Consider the following 18,095-nt stretch of genomic DNA (forward strand, 5'->3'; position numbering starts at 1 on the left):
AAACTCTCCTTGGCATAAGGAGAACAGGCCATATGTTGATGTTATAACACTGACAATAAAAGTTTAATGGCATCGTCTGTTAGTTGCTGGATTTAATGTATAGGTTGTATGGAGACACGACACTTGAAAAGATGCTTTAACCAAAGTCTTAGCGGAAACTCCAGACTACAGAGTAAAGAATGAGTATAAACACTATACCATTTTCCATTCCCCTGAGCTCCTATTCCCTCATGTTTATCTGTGCGGTGCCTCACAACACTGTACAATCATGTCTTTCCACAAGAGTAACTTATGTTTTCCTCCCACCTGTCACCCAGTGGACCGGTGCTCGGCAAGTCTAACTCCTCAATCTCTGCAGGTCCCAGTCTGCTATTATATTAGTCCCTGCACTGACCATCCTATGAATTAAAGATACAAGCTTTGACAACACAGTTTTTACAGGACAAAATGTCCTTACAGGCACTCAGTAGCACACTTCTAAATTAAGCTCTGTCTTTGAGAGGATGAGTGAGCACGTACAAATGTGTGTGTCTGCATGTGTTTGTGTGTGTCTACGAACATGGGTGTATATCTAAGAAAGAGAGTAGGTGCTATGTTAGGCATATATTTATGTATATGTATGTATGTGCCTTTGTGCATGTAATGGCGAGTGAGTAGTGCATTTCCTCGCAGTCAGCATGTGCTATAGTGAAGCTCTGATGATGGATCAGCTAGTCCTTTGTTCCTCGTTGTTCACCCTTTGATGCCTTTGGTGCCTGGACTCTGGGGAGGGCCCTCATCTTCCAACACAGATTGAACCGTCTTGAAGTCTTTCAGGGACATATTTTTTCACTGTTCTACCAAAAAAAAGCACCAGCGCTGAGCACTCTGCATGCATCTGAATGGCAGCAGAATCAATTAGCTGGGTGTGTTGTGAGATTACATTGACAAAGACGCATTCACAACTTGCTCCAAAAATTCTCTGCTTTGAAGTGAAGCTCGGCTGTTTGACGTGTAAATAGCGGCTGACGTCGGTATGTACTGGGGGAAGGCGGTTTTTAGGCTTTTCTGAAAGCATCCAGTGGATCTCCTTCCTGTGTCTGTCTCTAGGTTTGTGCAAAGATCACATGTTTGCATAGATGGTAGCCCACACATGCTCTTGATTTTTCTACTGTTTCAGTGAAGCTTACAACCTTAAAGCAGCGCTCCTTCAATTTAACCAACCCAATCAGCAGAATAACATTGGCATTGTGTGCTTCTGGAAACCACAGATACCTAACATTTGCATATTATACTAGATATGTCGAACTTTCTTTTTTTTGACATTTCAGCAACTCTGTGGTTAATGTGTGGGTATGTTTAGGCACAGAAAACACTTGGTTATGTTTTGGAAAAGATTAAGTGTTGGCTTCAAATGCATGGTTTCACGTGTTGCTAAAAACATCCAGGTTTTGTGCCACAGTTTCCGCTGGAAATGCTGTGACATCTCACTTACAAAAAACCCCACCCTGATTTGGTGCCATAATTGCCACTGGAAATGCTGTAACATTTTGTTAAAAAACAGCCAGATTTGGAGTCACAATCGCCACTGGAAATAGATCGATGTCTTACTAAAAAAATACGGTTTTAGTGACACAATCATTGCTGATAATGCAGTGATGTCTTGCGAAAAAATACCAACTTTCAGTTTCACAATCACTGCTGGAAATGCTGTGACGTCTTGCTAGAAAACAACAACAAATAAAAAAACAAACAAAAATAACAGTTCTGGCGCCACAGTGGCCATTAGAAATGCTGTGACATCTCTCTGAAAAACACCCATTTTTGTTATTTGTTGGGCAATATGGATCTTATTTACACATCTTTGTCCATTCTGACTATACGCCCTAAAGACGTTTTACTCACCGCCTCCTTATAAGAGAATCTGGAAACTTTGGGGTCAAAGAGTGCAAGTTTCACAGCTTTCAACAAAAATGCTGTCTGAAAGTCTGAGTGAAAGTAAACACAAAGAGCTGCATAGCATAGCTGATCCATATTGTCAACATGTCGGCTGACTTACTTGCTGTATTCATGAATGCGTGCAGGTTTGTTTATGTCAGTCTGAGACGAAGGCTTACTTTTGATTTGGTTTGTTTGCAGAGAGAAGCAGCGGGTGAATGCAAGGCGATGGTTCTTGTCTGCAAGTTTGCAACCTGCACAAATAAAATGACAAGGTAGTACACACCATACAGTCTTCATTGCTTTCATTATGCAATAAATGGAGACCTTATAGAGAGAATCCCAGGTGACTCCTTTCTGTGTTTACTTTTAGACATAAAGGGAAGTATTTCATAAGATCTCTGCTAAATTGAAGTTTTTCAGAAAAACTAGGAGGCTTGTGTTCCTTGCTCTTACTACAGCCTGTATTTCTCAAATCTCTAGAACAGAGGTGTTGAGTAAAACTTTATATTGGTCAGTAGTCACAGAGGACAAAAATATGAGGATTTCACCTAGTTTGACAAATGCTATAATTCCACTTTAAGCACTACTGCAAATACTTCAAGTGTGGACTGGAGAGGCAGACACAATTATACTGATACTCATGTGAAACTGACTTTGCCTTTTGGCCATAGTTTCAGCTCCCAATAGCTGCAGCAATTATTGCCAATCAACCCAATTGGCAGAATAAATGTGGGCATTGTACATTTCTGCAAACCACAGGCACATTACATTTGTATGTTACAATGTCGCAAGTACAGTGAAATTTCACGTTTCAACAACACTGTAGTTTACTTGTGGTAAGGTTAAATAACAAAAAAAACCCCAATTGGTTATGGTAAAGTTTATATTTTGTCATATAATTTGGCTTAAAGTACCCAGTTTTGGTGGTTTTCAGTTTTGGTTTTCGCTATACCAACTGGAAATGTAGTGTTGTCACCACAAAAAACAATTGCTCTAAGCTGTACTATCCAGACTGAAAACCCAGTGATGTCTCAACAGAAATCAACTGCTTTTCATGGCAGTATCCCGACTGGAAATGCAACAATGTCTCAACAAAAAACAACAGCTTTTTGTGACTCTATTACAACTGGACATGTAGCAGTGTAATTAAAAAAAACCCAAACAAAAACAATAATTGCTCCCTTATATCTTGACCACAACAATGTCTTGACAAAAAACAATTGCTTTTTGTGGCGATATCCCCACTGGAAATGCAGCATCTCAGTAAAAAACAACCACCTTTGTGTCACTATTTCTGGTGAAAAGCACAGTAAAAGGTCTCTCAATAATTCCCTTGTTTGGTTGCTAAAAAGCCACTGAAAAAGCAGTGTTGACTTGCTGAAAAAAAAAAAACAGCGAACAGTGGTCTGCAACCTGGATGGCGTTTCGCCTGTAGGTGTGATGCCATCCACCATCACCTTCATCTCCAGATGACAAAGTCAGCTCCAGTCACTTTAGGAACGTTGATACGATACATAACAGACATACAAATGGGACATATCTGTGATTTGCAGAAACACACAATGCCAGCATTTTTTTTCTGGCGACAAGGCTTTGCCAATAGTCTTGACACCAAAATTTAACTCTTTGTTGCATGAGCAAAGTGTATGGTCTAGCAACTTTAAAGTGATATTTTGATTGTTTGGTAGCTTTTGCCATTTTATAAAACGTATTCTATCAGAATATTTATACTTTTTAAAAATATATCCACTGAGAAAATGACCGAGTAATATTCTGTTGTAGCCTATGGTTGCCATAATAATAAAATGTGGGCGTGAGTGTGTGGCTGTTTGTGTGTGTGTGTGTGTGTGTGTGTGTGTGAGAGAGAGAGAGAGAGAGAGGGAGAGAGAGCAGTATCTAGTCTGTATCCAGTAACAGCTGGTGGTGTCGGGGCGTAATGACCTTTTGTCTCCCGGCGGTCAGGTACGGAGAGGGGGGCGGAGATTCAGATTCAGGAGCCGCTTCATATCGGACTGGTCCCGGCGTCCCGGACGAACAAATGGCCGTGAACCGACAGAGAGGGAGAGTGTGAGCCACGTTTCTTTTCTTTTCTCCGTACAACCACAGAGAGAGGCATCTCCATGTGCACGTAGTAGGTTAGAGAGGGCAAGAAGCGCTCTTTATCCTCACACTCAGAACATTTCATCCATCTGGCAGAAGAATGGGAGAGTCCTGTTGACACCACGGAGAGATACACGCTGAGACCGACTATGGCTGTGGACGGTAAGAGCGCATACTATTTATTTGACCAAAGCAAGCCACACACTATTCTTACAGGGACTCAACAATGAGTTCACAGTGACCTTACAATACTTAAAGATTTTTTTAAATCACACATTAGACCACATTAGAATTTTTCCACGGGCACATGTGCTTATTCTGAAGGTAATAATGGTGTTTTACTGAAACGGACAGAGTTATGGTTTATCAACTCCGTTATTGTAACTGCAGATATATAGCCTAAAGACTACAATAGCCCATAACTGCAATTTCTTTGATTTTTGAATAACCTGCTGCTCGATTATCATGAATAAAATAAATCATCCAAGTTGTATCTAACAGAGTAAGAGATGCTGTCAAAAGTGTAACTCCACTATTTCCACTATCAGTCAAGTTAAATTGAATTTGACATAATCCTTTTTGTAACTCATGAATGACACTTACAAACTGGAGCTGAAAGGCATCTATCTTTTTACTGATACAATGTTTTGGAGTATTTTAACATTTACCGTAGCCTAGAAATTCTTTTGTGTACTGGAAAGAGAACTAGTTCAGTGTGTATTATGGTCTATTTGTACCTGATGGTCTATATTTGTGAGCCAGCACCTGCCTCACCTGGATAAATTACAGCTCAGGATTATCACAGTGAGGCAGCTTTGTTCTCCATTCTTTTGTTTGTCTAATAATGGAGACACAATGCTGTAAACAGATATGCTCTTTTGTACAACAATAAGTACACTCTTCTGATATGCTTGAAAACAAAGGACCTGAGCCCCAAAGAGATTTTTTTTGTTGTTGTAACACAAAATCATAGCCAAACTCCAATCCTAACCATCATCCATTTTACCCAACTTAAACCAAAAATTGATTTATTGTTTGGTATACTAAAAGTCAGAAAATGGTGAAAAATGCAATCAATGTCTAAAACCCAAGATGACATCTTCAAATTGCTTGTTTCGTGTGACCGACAGTCCCAAACTCAAATATTTTCAGGGAGAAATGCAGAAAATTGTCACATTTGAGAAACTGGAAACATAAAATGTTTGGTAGTTTTGCTAGAAAAATTACTGACACAATTTAGATGATTAAAAAATAGTTGCAGATCAGCCTTCTTTCAACTGATTCATCAAGTACTCTTGTCAATCTGGATGTCAAACATCCCATTTGACAGAACATGAAAATGATCAAACATCTTTACTAGTTAAGGTCACATTCATGCTGCCTTAGCTTAAAACAAATGTCTGTTTATAGGCCTCTGAGATATCTTACCCACTTCTCCATCTTCAGGGACAAAGCTGAATAGCTACTAATATGCTGCGCATAAAAAGCTCTTGAATATTTCAGGATTGTTTGTGTCATTGTTGTTGTTGTTGTCCTGTCCCTTTATCTTTGCTGTGCTTGGCTGGCTGGTGTTTGCTCCAGGCTAACTAACTTAAGTGAAGCCTAATCAGAGGCTCTCTCTGCTCAAGGGCAATAACGCGTGTGAGAGCATCAGTGTGGTGCCAATGCCAAGTGTGTTTTCCATCTGTCCTCTGTCTACTGAGGCAGGTTAGCTCTTCATTAGCATGGCTGCAGGTAGGACACTCAGTCAGATATGCATATAAGCCCGGTGACACATTGGGCTATCTATAATTAATCCAAAGTTTACTTAAGCATCATTAATTTACTCAGCGCCCTGGGCGTTGACGCCACCCTGACAGTGTGCTGTGCTACTTCAACTACAAAGACTGTTGGTCCAGAAAGACTGTAGCATTGTTTGAGGACATTTGATTTGCAACCAGTGGCAACAATCAGAAGCAGGGATCCCTCAGTTTCACTAATAGTCCTTGTGCATGTCAAGGCACAGACTGTTGTTTGAGAGGATTTTGTCTGAGTAAAATGTGATGCTATTTCATACCAAACTGAATAACTAATGGTAAGATTGTATCATTATAAAAGTTAAAGGTCTAGTGTGAAGGATTTAAGGGGCTATAATGGCAGAAATGGAATATAATATATTAAGTATGTTTTCCTTAATTTAAACATCTGCAAATAAGAATCATTGTGTTTTTGTTACCTTATAACAAGCCGTTTATGTCTACATATGGGAGTGGGCCCTCTTTGTCAGTGACTTCCATGGCACCACCATGTTTCTACAGTAGCCCAGTATGGAGAAACCGAAAAATTGGCTCTAGATAAAGCCATTTGTGTTGTCATGTCAGCCACTGTAGTTAGCAGCCCCTTCATGACAAGTGCTTTGGAGAAACACTTATTTTTTTTTCAACTTCACCTGCTTTAATCAACATTTTTACTGGTTTACACTACGGGATCCATTTGTTTTGGAGAGGAAGCGACTTCTGCAATGATTCAGCTCATGGTAAAAATTAATGTCTAGATGTTAAGTTATCAAAGGACAGGTGGTGCTGGCAGCTCATCTCTGACATGCCAAACAGCATCAGAGAAACATCTATTTCTAATGTGAAACTACTTTCTATTTATGTGTTTGTTTGTTTTTTTCACCTCCGCAATTAATTCAGCTTCCTGTGAAAACCTCCTGAACAATGAACACTGAAGGAATTTTTACTGGGAGAAGTTTCAGCTGGTTGCAGTCTGAAATGCTCCCTGCGAGCTGCCACTAAATCCCCCTAAAACCTACTCACCAGTCCTTTAAATCTGTAGAAAAAACAAAGAAAACAAAACAAAAAAAACCCAAATAGACACAAGTAAAGCAAACTCCACATTTTACTGTGGGACATTTTGTACCCCAATTTGTAAACTGTGAATGTCTGAGGTTGTGTATATGTACAGCATAATAGCTGAGTTGATTGTTAATGTTCACACTGATTTCCATTTGTCAGAGGGTTGTTGTTTCATTGTTAGGTGGGCTGTCAGCTATTGGCCTGTGACTCTATCAGTTACAAAGGGTGATCTGCATTAATAGACACTATTTGTCTCATCTTCATGTAAATTGCAGAGAGAATTACATTTTTCGTCTTGCTGCCTGCTGCAAAGCGAGTCACGCTATATAATTATGTCCCCTGCATGTTTTGGCTGTTCAGAGTGGATGAAATGCATCAGACATTTGCTTGAATCGTGCAGGACATCTGGCTGTATTGTCATATCTGAGATAAGCAACCAGACAAACGACGCTAGTGGGCCACTGCATTGTCCAGTGCACGTTGCTCTGGAGCAGGGTTTTTTTTTCTGAGCTGGCGGAGAGCAGCATGATCCATCCCCTATTCACATCAAAAATAGGCATGGGGGCAACCCAGTGTATGTATGTGTGTGTGTGTTTGCGTGTGCTTCCACTCCAAGAGGCAAGCCTGGCTAAGCCCAGCATGCAGGATATCCAAAAATTTGGGCCGGAGCAGAGAATGCCAGGGTGGCCTCCATCCATCCATGCACTGCTGGACATATGTGCTCAACCTGACAGGCTCACATGGAGACAAGCACACAGCTGGATCTGAATCCAAAAACAGCCCATTTATTTATCTCAACCCCCATGTCTCTCTGGGTATGTGGGTAGATAGACCACTGTAGGAGGGTCGATGGTGTCTGTTTGCTGTCTACATAATGGACATGTGAGTAGGAAGGGGGCTAACAGATGTGGAGAAATGTGTATACAGAAGATGTCTCCCAAATACTGAAGATTTAATAGGATTTTCCTCTTTGAAAAGCCACTGAAATGACACAAAAATGAAAAACACTGATGTCTCTTCTAAAAAAAGCATAACTGGCATTAGGGGAGAAAATAAAATGAATTTCTTGCTTTTTATTTGTCTTATAAATCATCATTTTAAAAGAAAAATATTGTTAAAAAATATGTATTGTGTTTTCTTCGAACTAATTACCAATGCAATGTCAACCATTAATCTTTTCCACTGGTGAGAATTGAAATGTTGATATCAACAATTAACATTTCCACTAGCGAGAAATGAGCTGCAGTATTACAACTAGTCAAAATTACATTGTGGATATGTCAACTTGGAATTATAATTAAATATTAATTTATAGATGTTTGTAATTGATTTCGATTCGAAGTTATTGGCAAAAGTTCACTAGTTGTAGTTAAGTTACTGAAATCTACAATGAACATTTCCAGGAGTGAGAAATGAGTTGAAGAATTGCAAAATACATTATGTATATGTTGCTTGGAATTATAACTTATTGAAGTGAATTCATCTCCAATTGATTTTAATTAGATGTCAATGGTAAAAGCTGAGCTTTTCACTAGTGAGGCATGAGTTGTGGAAGTGCAGTTAGTCTAGATTACATGTTGACTTAAAATTATGATCAAAAATACATGTATAGATAACTGTAATTGCTTTTGATAAGTTATATCAACAGTGAACATTTCCATCAGTAAGTAATTAATTGTTGATACCAAGAATTAACATTTTGACTCATGAGGATGCAATTATTGATATCTAGTCAAACTAGTCAAAAAAGCAAATTACTATTGATAAATAGTAATTTGCTTTATCAAAATTACTATTGATAAAAACATCTGTTATGTTTTCCTATGTATAAAAAATATATTAAGAGTCAACCATTGATTTTTTGTAGTATTTAGGTGAGGAACTGTCAACCATCTAGACTGTTGTTAAGACTTTCCTCACAGCCCCTACAGCACACGAACACCCGTTCTTCAGATCAGGTCATAAAGTCGTGTGCTTGCTCAACTGTGAAATAATCGCCCCTTTCCAGCAGGGCGCTCCAGCTATGCCACAGGATTTCAATCTGTATGTGTGCATGTGGGTATGTGCGTGTGTTTTGGTCTGTGTGTGTTTGTTTGTTTGTGTGAACCAAAGAAGAAGCCGAGGGGAAGCCAGCACCTCAGTGGGTGGGACGATGGGGGAGGTGGGGGTGTGGATTGTTAGCTTTACACAGATAAATACGCCCTTTGTTGTTTTCCTGGCATGCGTTACGTTGCCTGCTGGAGACAGTGTCCATTTGGCGCAATTGGTGTTGGAGCCAAATGTGTTTCTGGCCTCTGTAGTAAAGTAATATGGTAATAGTCTGTTAACCCTCTCGGTTACAGCGGCAAACTGGGGTTATACGGCAATTTGGTGTGCGTGTGAGAGATCATGCAAGCTGTTAACCTCTCTCCCCTGTCCATCGTCATCTCTTTCCTCCCCATAGCAGGGAGTGTGTCACTCAATATAATGCATGGAGAATCCTCTTGAACACACACACAAACACACCCTCCTGTCATCCATCATCAACTCTCTGATCCGCCACAGCCCTGCAGCTGCACCTGGCCTGAGCCTGTGGATTTTAGACCCACAGAGAGAGGAATAAAGACAAAGTGGACAGAGGGAAAGTGGAGACAGAGAGAGATGTGTTTGTATAAACTGCTTCAGTGTCTGAAATTCTATAAAAGTCCTGACAAGAGTGATGGAGATTGACTGGAAAAGTACTCATATTGTTCCTTCAGTTGAGTGGCATTTTAAAGGATATGCGATTTTTTTTTATTGCAACTCATGTTTTGCAGTTTTGGCCATGATTTTTACTGGTACTTATAACATTTTACCTAACATAGTAATTGCTATGATCTAGGAACACAGTAACACTGATATAAGAACCACAAATGCTTAGATGAGCAGACAAAATGGAGTAAAACCAGCAAAGGAGCCAGATTATCAGAAGTGCTTCAGCTGGAGGTAAAACAAAACTGGGCAATCACTCATTGCAATGAAAAATTGTGTGCCTGCGCAAGTTAGAAAAGTCCAGTAGATCAAAGTTGAGAAATCAGTCTTCAGTTTGTGATCCATGATACTTTTATACTTTTGTTTTTGTGACATTTTCTTTGAAACCTGCACAATTATGTCACAGCTTGAAGTAGAAATAGACACATATTCTCCTTTCATTTATTATGAAATAAATGTTGCCAGCACAATGTAATGGCTATAGAATAATAATAGTCGTTCGCATTAGTTCCCTATTAGCCTCGCTTTCACTGTGCAACTCTGTCTGCCACTGAAAACTAACGCTCGGTTTACAGCAGAAGGGCATTAACAATTGTGCAACCAAAACAGGAAGAGGATAGTGGTTTTGTTTTCCACAATAGCTATCCTCAGTCACCAAAGAGCATCAGTATAGTATTTTCTTAGCAGTTGCTGTCCTTAGTAGCAGAAATGGCGAACAGTCAAACTATTAAAGTAACTATGGACACAAAATATAGTGTATCCTGTGTTGGTGGTAGTAGCGAGGTTCTGAGGAAAATGGAAAGCAGTCGGTTGTTTTTGTAACAGCGGTGTCAACAATAATCCCACTTGGAAACCCAGGAGGAAATGTTTAAAAGTCGTCTGTTTTCCTATACGATTGTAGCGCTCGTGATGGACAGTTTCAACTTAAATTGCCCAAAAATTAGCAGAGCCAGAGATATCAGAAGTTTTATTCCATATTTTCTTATCAAAGGAATGGGACAACATTACCCAGAACGCAAACTGGCCACTGACAGGTTAGAGATTCAGGCGTATTATGCTTATTGCGGCTAAGGATGCCTCAAGATTACAGAGTTCTGGTTAACACTTCTTTGGTTAACACATTCCTCACACACTTTCATTCTCAAACTTGCAGTCTTCCGCCCCAATCGACTCTGACTCAAGTGACATAACTTGAGGTTATTATTGTGGTCAAAACTATGGAAATAACACTGAAAATTTCAATGAATAAATAAAAGAATTGTCCTTAAAGGAACCCAAGTGTGATACTGTAACTCAGGATGAGGGTACTTAAGACTGCTTGCTATAATAGAAACTCAGTACTGAATTTCATTCAGACTCAGACATTTATTAGAGTTGATGTTGATGGAGAACATTTCCAATGACTTATTGATCTAATGGATTTGTCAAGTGGTCCTCACAGACTATCCGCCAACCGTTTTGACCTTTGACCCAGTGTGCAGGGGTGGGCAGAGGATGATTAAGTAGATAAACATTTACACTCTGGTCCTACAGGCCTCTCAGAGATTGATGAAGTGGTAAAAAGAGGAGCATCCGCTTCGGCATAAATCAGCAGTGGATGAACAGGAACAGAGTGGTGAATTTTTTTGGATTCTGCTCTGAAGCGTCACACTTCAACTGTCTCATCTAGTCTGCCCTCATTCCTAACCATACCATCTTTTTAATACTTCCACAAATGACAAGGCTTCACCGTTCCGATCCAGTGCCCTTGTTCCGGGTCCGACTTCACCCTCACCTCCCCTCCTCCTCCCTTCCTTCCTCTCCCTGAATTAGAGTGCGCACAAGCCCATATCCAATTTCTCTCCTTTAATTAGCCTTCTGCACAGGGAGAGGGATCAAGGGAGAGGGGCTGAAAGGGTACGGGGATGGATGAAAAAGAGAAATGTAATTTTTCTGAAGGATTGCACTAATTAGGTATAATTTCATACAGGGGTTGTATCCCTCATGTCCAACACTGTTGTTACTTACTGACTCAATACACACAAACTCAATCACTGTCTCTTTCTCCGTCTTCTTCTCGCTGCGTTTTTTTCCTGCTTAATCAGTTTAATCAATGTGTTTTGGCCTTTCAGATAAAGCATTTGTGTACTTTTTATTTTAAGCTATAATTATGCTAATGGATTTCTAATGACTCAATTTAGCATTTATGAATATTGTCAATTGTTTCTTTCCATCATTACCATCTGTCCTGAGAAAATGAGATAGCATCAAACGTGATGAGGCCACGTTCCACTAATATCCTCGTGTCCTCCGCATCATCCTTGCCCAGATGTCTTTCAGCCTGCCGTTTCAAGGAGAGCGGTCAACCTTTCCCCCCACTCGCTCTCCTTCCCATTAGAGTCTGCTAAACAAACAGTCTAATTAAGTGTGGCCTTGTGCGATAGGGTAAGCTCGGAGCTTTTCACTCTTTGTTAATAGGTTGGCCTGCTCCTCCTACCGAGCGCCGGGGGTCAGTGGAGCCTGTGGTGCAGATTGCCCATTAAACCAAATGGCTAATGGCTCTAGCTACACCATAACAAGGCAGACATCCTTGCATACTCCGGATCACGACTCACGTTCATCCGCCCGCAAAAGCAATTACATCGGTGCTTGCAATCTTGTAGCGTGATCTGTAGCAGGTTTGATCTGTGTGTTAGATAGTTTATATGCATATACAAAAAGTATGTGTGTTTTAGACTCATTCCACCCATCAGTCATACCTCTTCCAAAAATAGAAATCAATTTTGCTTTCTGTCTTCTCTTATCGGCTTTTTTGCTGTTCCCTTTCTCTCTGCTCCCCCTCTTGCTGCTCCAGACTATATTTCAAACGTTTTAAAAAAAAAATGTCTGACCTCCATACGGTTCACCTTCTGTTGCATACTTCTTTGTGGATATTCTGCTTTCTCTCTCATGCTGTGTCCTCTGATGTTAATAGTGCCCTGTGAACATATATACAACTCTGACGGGGTCAATGGCCTTCTCTGGCTGTCACAGTGCTGCTCCAATGGGCCCTCAATTTACCATGTCAATAGGCAGCCAAGTGTCAGCGTGTCAGTTCCACCGCCTCGGTGGGGAGAAAGAGCTGTTTAAATGCAGCTCAACTCTCTGTGTCTCTCTTTAACCTCTGGAACCAAAATTCTCCCTTCATTACATTTTTCCCCCCTCACATTTTCACTGCATTTGTTGGCTGCGTTTCATGTTTCTTCTCAAGTGTTCTCACCTCCATATCTGTCTTTCTTTCTTTCTCAAATCTTTTTATTGATTTTACACCAGTATTATTGACAATAAGCAATGGTATGTCTAAAATGTCAGAATGAGCTACATACAAGGTATACAGTCATGAACAAACACACAAAGCAAGCCACTTCTTTTGACTTTTGACTGACCTTCACATATCCATTAACCCCCTCCCACCTATATTTCTAGTCCTTCACACTGGTTACTGAAAAAGAAAGAAAAGAAAAATAAATAATAATATAAAGTAAGGCAGATGCTGTTTGCACCCAAATGTCCCTAGCCAACAATGCTATTTGCAACTGGGTGTTAATAACCATTATGGTTATTTACAACTAGTTGTATATTCCTGGGCATCCAAACAGCGTTCAAAAATGATGTTATCATGAACGAGTCTATTCAGCTACTCTGCTTAAGTTCATGTGCACAATGTACATTCGGCAGCTTCATCCATCCTAAAAACTAAAGATAATAAGCCAATGTTGACTCAGACAGGGATCCTTTATGAAGGTCTTGCGCTAAACACACTTATACACCTCATCCTACAATCTGCGCGGACTGTGTCTCTCTTTATACTGCTTGACCTGACTTTCTAGCTGTAAGTTCATGAGTTTTTTTCCTGTAAATTTACCACTTTAATTGCAGAGAACATCCCAGATTGGCTAGTACTAGCCCTGACAATGACCCCTTGTCCTAATCTTAACCACCCCTATCTCGGCCATAGACTGTAAAAAAATAAATAAATAGTCACAGCTCGCATTACATCAAACATTGGTTTGTTGACTCCCATTATAAAGGCCTCACGTTTGGCATTTCAGCCATAGCCACCTGTTTTTTTTTGGCACCCAAAGCGACTGTATCAGGGCGAGAGGCTGGAACTCTGGATGAGGGAGAGGTGGATCTGATTGAGAAGCCAATGATGCTATTGTCAGATGGTCTGTCACTTCACGCAGGCCACTCTTAACCACGTGCATGTGCATGTGTACACACCTCTGTGTGTAACCATGTGCATTTGTTGACATCACGGTAGTGGCATCCCAGAATACAGAATGATACCTTACTCATTAATATGAAGACACGGAAGTCCACTAAAAAAGCAGCAACATGTGACGAACTAGGATGAAAACGTGTTGGTCTAGCCAGTAGTTTAAAAGCCCTGAATATACTGTTTTATCATTGGTAAGTTCGGTGCTGCAGGTTGTGGGACTCCAAATAGGGCTGTGAGAGGTTAAGGTTCATGCCAAAAACTTTCCCAAGTGTGTTAAATATTTGACACCAGAAATTTGTTACATAAATATGGACAGGACCAAAACATTCTCACCTCCATCTCATCATCTTATTTTTCTGCAGTATTCTTCTCTTCGTGCTCGCTTGTCATTCCCCTATGGTATCTCTCTGGAGTAACATTTAAAAAATCCCCTCTCCAATCACGTCAATCCCACCAACCTTTGTGTGCTCATTAAAATGTTTCCCTTTTTCCCCTCTCAAGCTGGCTGAGCCCAGAGGAGGCTCTGGCTGAGATATATAAAAGCCATATGGCACTCTTGAGAAATGCCTCACGCCATGTCAAATGTATATTGGAGACTTATAATGTGCTCAAGCTACAAGGATATTTAAGTGGTCTGATCCGACATGCAGGTTTGTGTTTGCATGTACAAATAATCTGATTTGCTGCCTTTCAGCCACAAATAAGAACTGACTGTGATTTCTTAATGTCACAGCCCAGAAAATGTCCTAGAGGCTGAGCAGAATAGATCCTTTTCTGCCTAAATGTAACCCACTACCTCATGTGGCCCCGACTGACTTCCTATTAAATGATTCATTCTCAGAAAGAGACTGGGGCTATGATCCCAGAGCCACTTATACAACATCTACAGATCATATTTTACAAAAGAAATTAGATTTTTTTATTTGGAATCCCAGACCTGCAGCTAAAGCTAGAATTCTTGAAGTCATTGTTTTTCATTTTTTTCTTTGGATTTGTGGTTGTTTTAATCCTTTACTTTGGTCTTTTTCTTCCTTTACATCAAGTGGTGGGAAAACTGGCTGTACACCCTGTGTGTACAATAATGCTCTTTAGAGTCTCTGCACCCTTTTGACCTGATTTTGTTGAAATCCACTGAGACATGTGGCTGTTGTACCTTATCCGTAGATTAGGAGGGATTTGTCCCGTAAAAAGTGGGAGATAGAGGCAGCGGGATGTGATCGCCTAAGTGCTTCGTTGGTCACAAAGGCTGTAGGACTGAAAGACAGAAAAATCCTGTAGCATGTGTATTTTGACTCTGTGAGCACCCCGCAGCAGCGTAAGACTTTTGCAGCTTTTGACAGCCCCTTTAAGGAATAAAAGCCATCAGTTTGCATCCCGATATATCCGCCTAAAAGCAAGATCTTTCTTCTCATTTCACATCACCTGATTTTGACTTTTCCTCCAGTCCTGTTACTGTGTTTTTTTAGAACTTTGCCCCAGAAATAGTTGTATTGAGCTTGGAATGACAGACGTTCAAGTGGAAGCAAGACCAAAGCGTTGTCGCAGGAGGCAGCCGGGGTTACAGCGCTGTCAGTCAGAGTTAGTGGGGGCGGGCTTTAAGCTGTCATCCCAGCGTTTCGGTCTCGCCCTACATATCAGGTCACTGGTGCTCTGCAGGCTTCGGGTCTTGGCAGGAGCAAACACACAAGCCGACACACCTACTTCTACACACAACATGCATACAGTTATGCACTAGTGCTCACATTTGCACTTGGGGGCCACCAACTGTGGCACAGAGACAGATCTTCCTGCTGGGAATAAAATCTGACACAAGTCATGTATTAAGTTTGCAAGAATCTTTGTGTCATCAAAAGATGGAAGACAAGCTTTTCAAAAGAGATGAGACATATTTTTAAACTTTTTAAACTGGTTTAGAGGGATCTGTAATAGGTGATAGCAGAGGAGAGTGTATTTAGAGATTTTTGGGATGAGTTGGACCGACTTTGGCTGAAAGTGAACTAAGTAAGGACTAGCTAATAGGCTCTTCTCTCTTGTCCTCTCTCATCTAAAGTGAAAATGGACCACAATCAGGCAGTTCCTTAATGAGGAGATGTAATGACATAGACATGAGTGTGTGTGTGTGTGTGTGTGTGTGTGTGTGTGTGGGTGACATAGAAAAAGATAAAGCGAGTAAACGGGGTTGTTCGCGCATGTGCTATTAATGCCCCATTGTTAACATGATGTGTCTGAGGGATAATTGGAGTGTGTTTAAGTGTGTTTAAGTGTGTGTGTGTGTGTGTGTGTGTGTGTGTGTGTGTGTGCGTGTGTGCGTGTGCGCGATTGTCTGACGTCTGAGTGCCCGGGTGATAATAAAGAAATGGTTCAGCGGAGTGGAAGACAGAGCAGGAACGAGAGCGGGTTTGGCACGGCTATGTTGGAACAGAAGCACTGAAATCAGACACACACCATGAAAAGTGGCAGTGTCAGCGAGTGTTAACAAGCCAGTGCACACACGCATTGACATGAACGCACACACACTCAGGCTGATTAATTGGTAGGTCTCTAAGAGGAGGCCCAAGGAGTCTCTACTGCACTGTGTCGCTTGTGAAACATCTGGCGTCATTACAAGTCAACATTAGGGATGTTATCAATAGAAAGCTGATCGTGTTTGAAAACCTGACGTTGATGGTGCACTGTGATGTATTTGCCACAGCAAATGGGTAAAGGAAGTTGTAGTTTCTCAATCACCTAATGATATTGACTATTACTTCAGCAATTTGGTTTTTCATGAGATCATAGATGGCTTTTTTGATTTAAAAGTTAAGCAGCTACAAGGAGAATTTAACGTATGGTGTATGGTGTTTATGTCGTTAACCTGTCTTTGTCCTACTGCTACTTTAGTTCTCTCATCAAAATTATTATTAAAAGGCAACGAAATCCGTTAACCTGGGTGTAAATGGTAAGCAAAGTTTACTTTGTTTCACCATGGTCATATTACAGTAATTAATCTTACATAGCTACAAATAGATACATTAATTCATCATTATGCATCATGCAAACATCTGTGTTAAAAAAAGTTGCATCTTTCTTTCACTCACTTCCAAAACACATACACATGAGCCAGATTAAGGTCTTTACTGCTCTTGGAAAATATCAGAAAACACTACTGCTTTTGTCCACAGGGGCTACCAATGTCAACAAAAAATTAAAGTCCATTGTAGTTGCTTTAAAATATAATTGCATATCATAATAGCTGTCAATTCATTTTCTGTGAATCAGTGTACAGATATTTATCCAACTGTTTTGCTACTGATCTTACACCTGCCAGAGACAGTTGAAGATACATTTCGTTTTGCAAGAACTACAGTAGGGTCTGCTCGCTTTGTTGCAGAGATTTAGATCAGAAGATTGATACCTCAGGTCTGTACAAGATGTATGAAACTTCAGCCAGGAGACAGTTATCTTAGCTTAACTTTGCACAAAGTCTGGAAACGGGGGAAAGAGCAAGCCAGGGTTTATTAAAAAATGCCCACAACCCTGCAACTCACTAATTAACACAAGAAACAGAAATTATCACTTGCTGTCTTAAGATAACATACTGTGTTTCCCAAAACATTGAACTGTGCTTTTAAAGGAAAATAAAGGTAATAAAACCACGAGGAAATAAGTAGAGATGGGGACATTAAAAAGAGGAGAGATGGATAAAAGACAGTATGAGTGTGTGTAGAGTAAAGGATTAAGTGGGAAAAAGGAGCAGAAAGGTTCCCCTGGGATCCTTCGGCCTGGACAAGAAGCTCCTTCTGGGACGTTCTATTTACTGATGTGTGTATTTGCCTGCATGTGTGCATAAAGGCTACACAAAGACCTTTGATTCTCTTCCCCGTTTCATCCCAAACTGCCCACTTTGTACCAGCTGCCGTCTGCTACGTTACCTGACAGTGCAGCCTCAGGAAGCCGTGTGAGTGAGGAAGAAAAAGTGTGTGTGTGTGTGTTTGTGTGTGTTTGGAGGAGGGGTAATTGGCATGTCCATCTGACTGAAAGGCCTGGGCGAAGTGGCAGTGCGGGAGTGGAGCTGATAACGTGGCAATTAAGCGGAGAGAGACAGACCCCCAATCAGCACAGCATGCCGCAGAGACCCACAGAGACAGGTGGGACTGCAGGGAGGATGGGCGAGTGCCCCCAGGTGTGAGCTAATTTGTCTCGCTGAGAGACTGAAAACAAGGAACGTCCTGAAGGGCCAGTGCCAAACATATCTGATTCTATTGTGCACACATACCACTGAGTCTTCC

At 40.7% G+C, this 18,095-nt stretch overlaps 1 protein-coding gene across 1 annotated transcript in view; it reads left to right on the forward strand.

The window, feature by feature from the left end:
- The first annotated feature begins 3,982 nt into the window (after positions 1-3,982).
- The window catches only part of samd10b (sterile alpha motif domain containing 10b), a 65,732-nt gene continuing 51,619 nt past the window's right edge, over positions 3,983-18,095 (forward strand). The window contains exon 1 of the mRNA XM_042492266.1: positions 3,983-4,182. Coding sequence (XP_042348200.1) covers positions 4,170-4,182 — 13 coding nt within the window. The 5' untranslated portion in view covers positions 3,983-4,169. The remainder of the gene's footprint in view (positions 4,183-18,095) is intronic.

The sequence above is a fragment of the Plectropomus leopardus genome, chromosome 8 (genome assembly GCF_008729295.1).
Source record: "Plectropomus leopardus isolate mb chromosome 8, YSFRI_Pleo_2.0, whole genome shotgun sequence".
Classification (NCBI taxonomy): Eukaryota; Metazoa; Chordata; class Actinopteri; order Perciformes; family Serranidae; genus Plectropomus; species Plectropomus leopardus.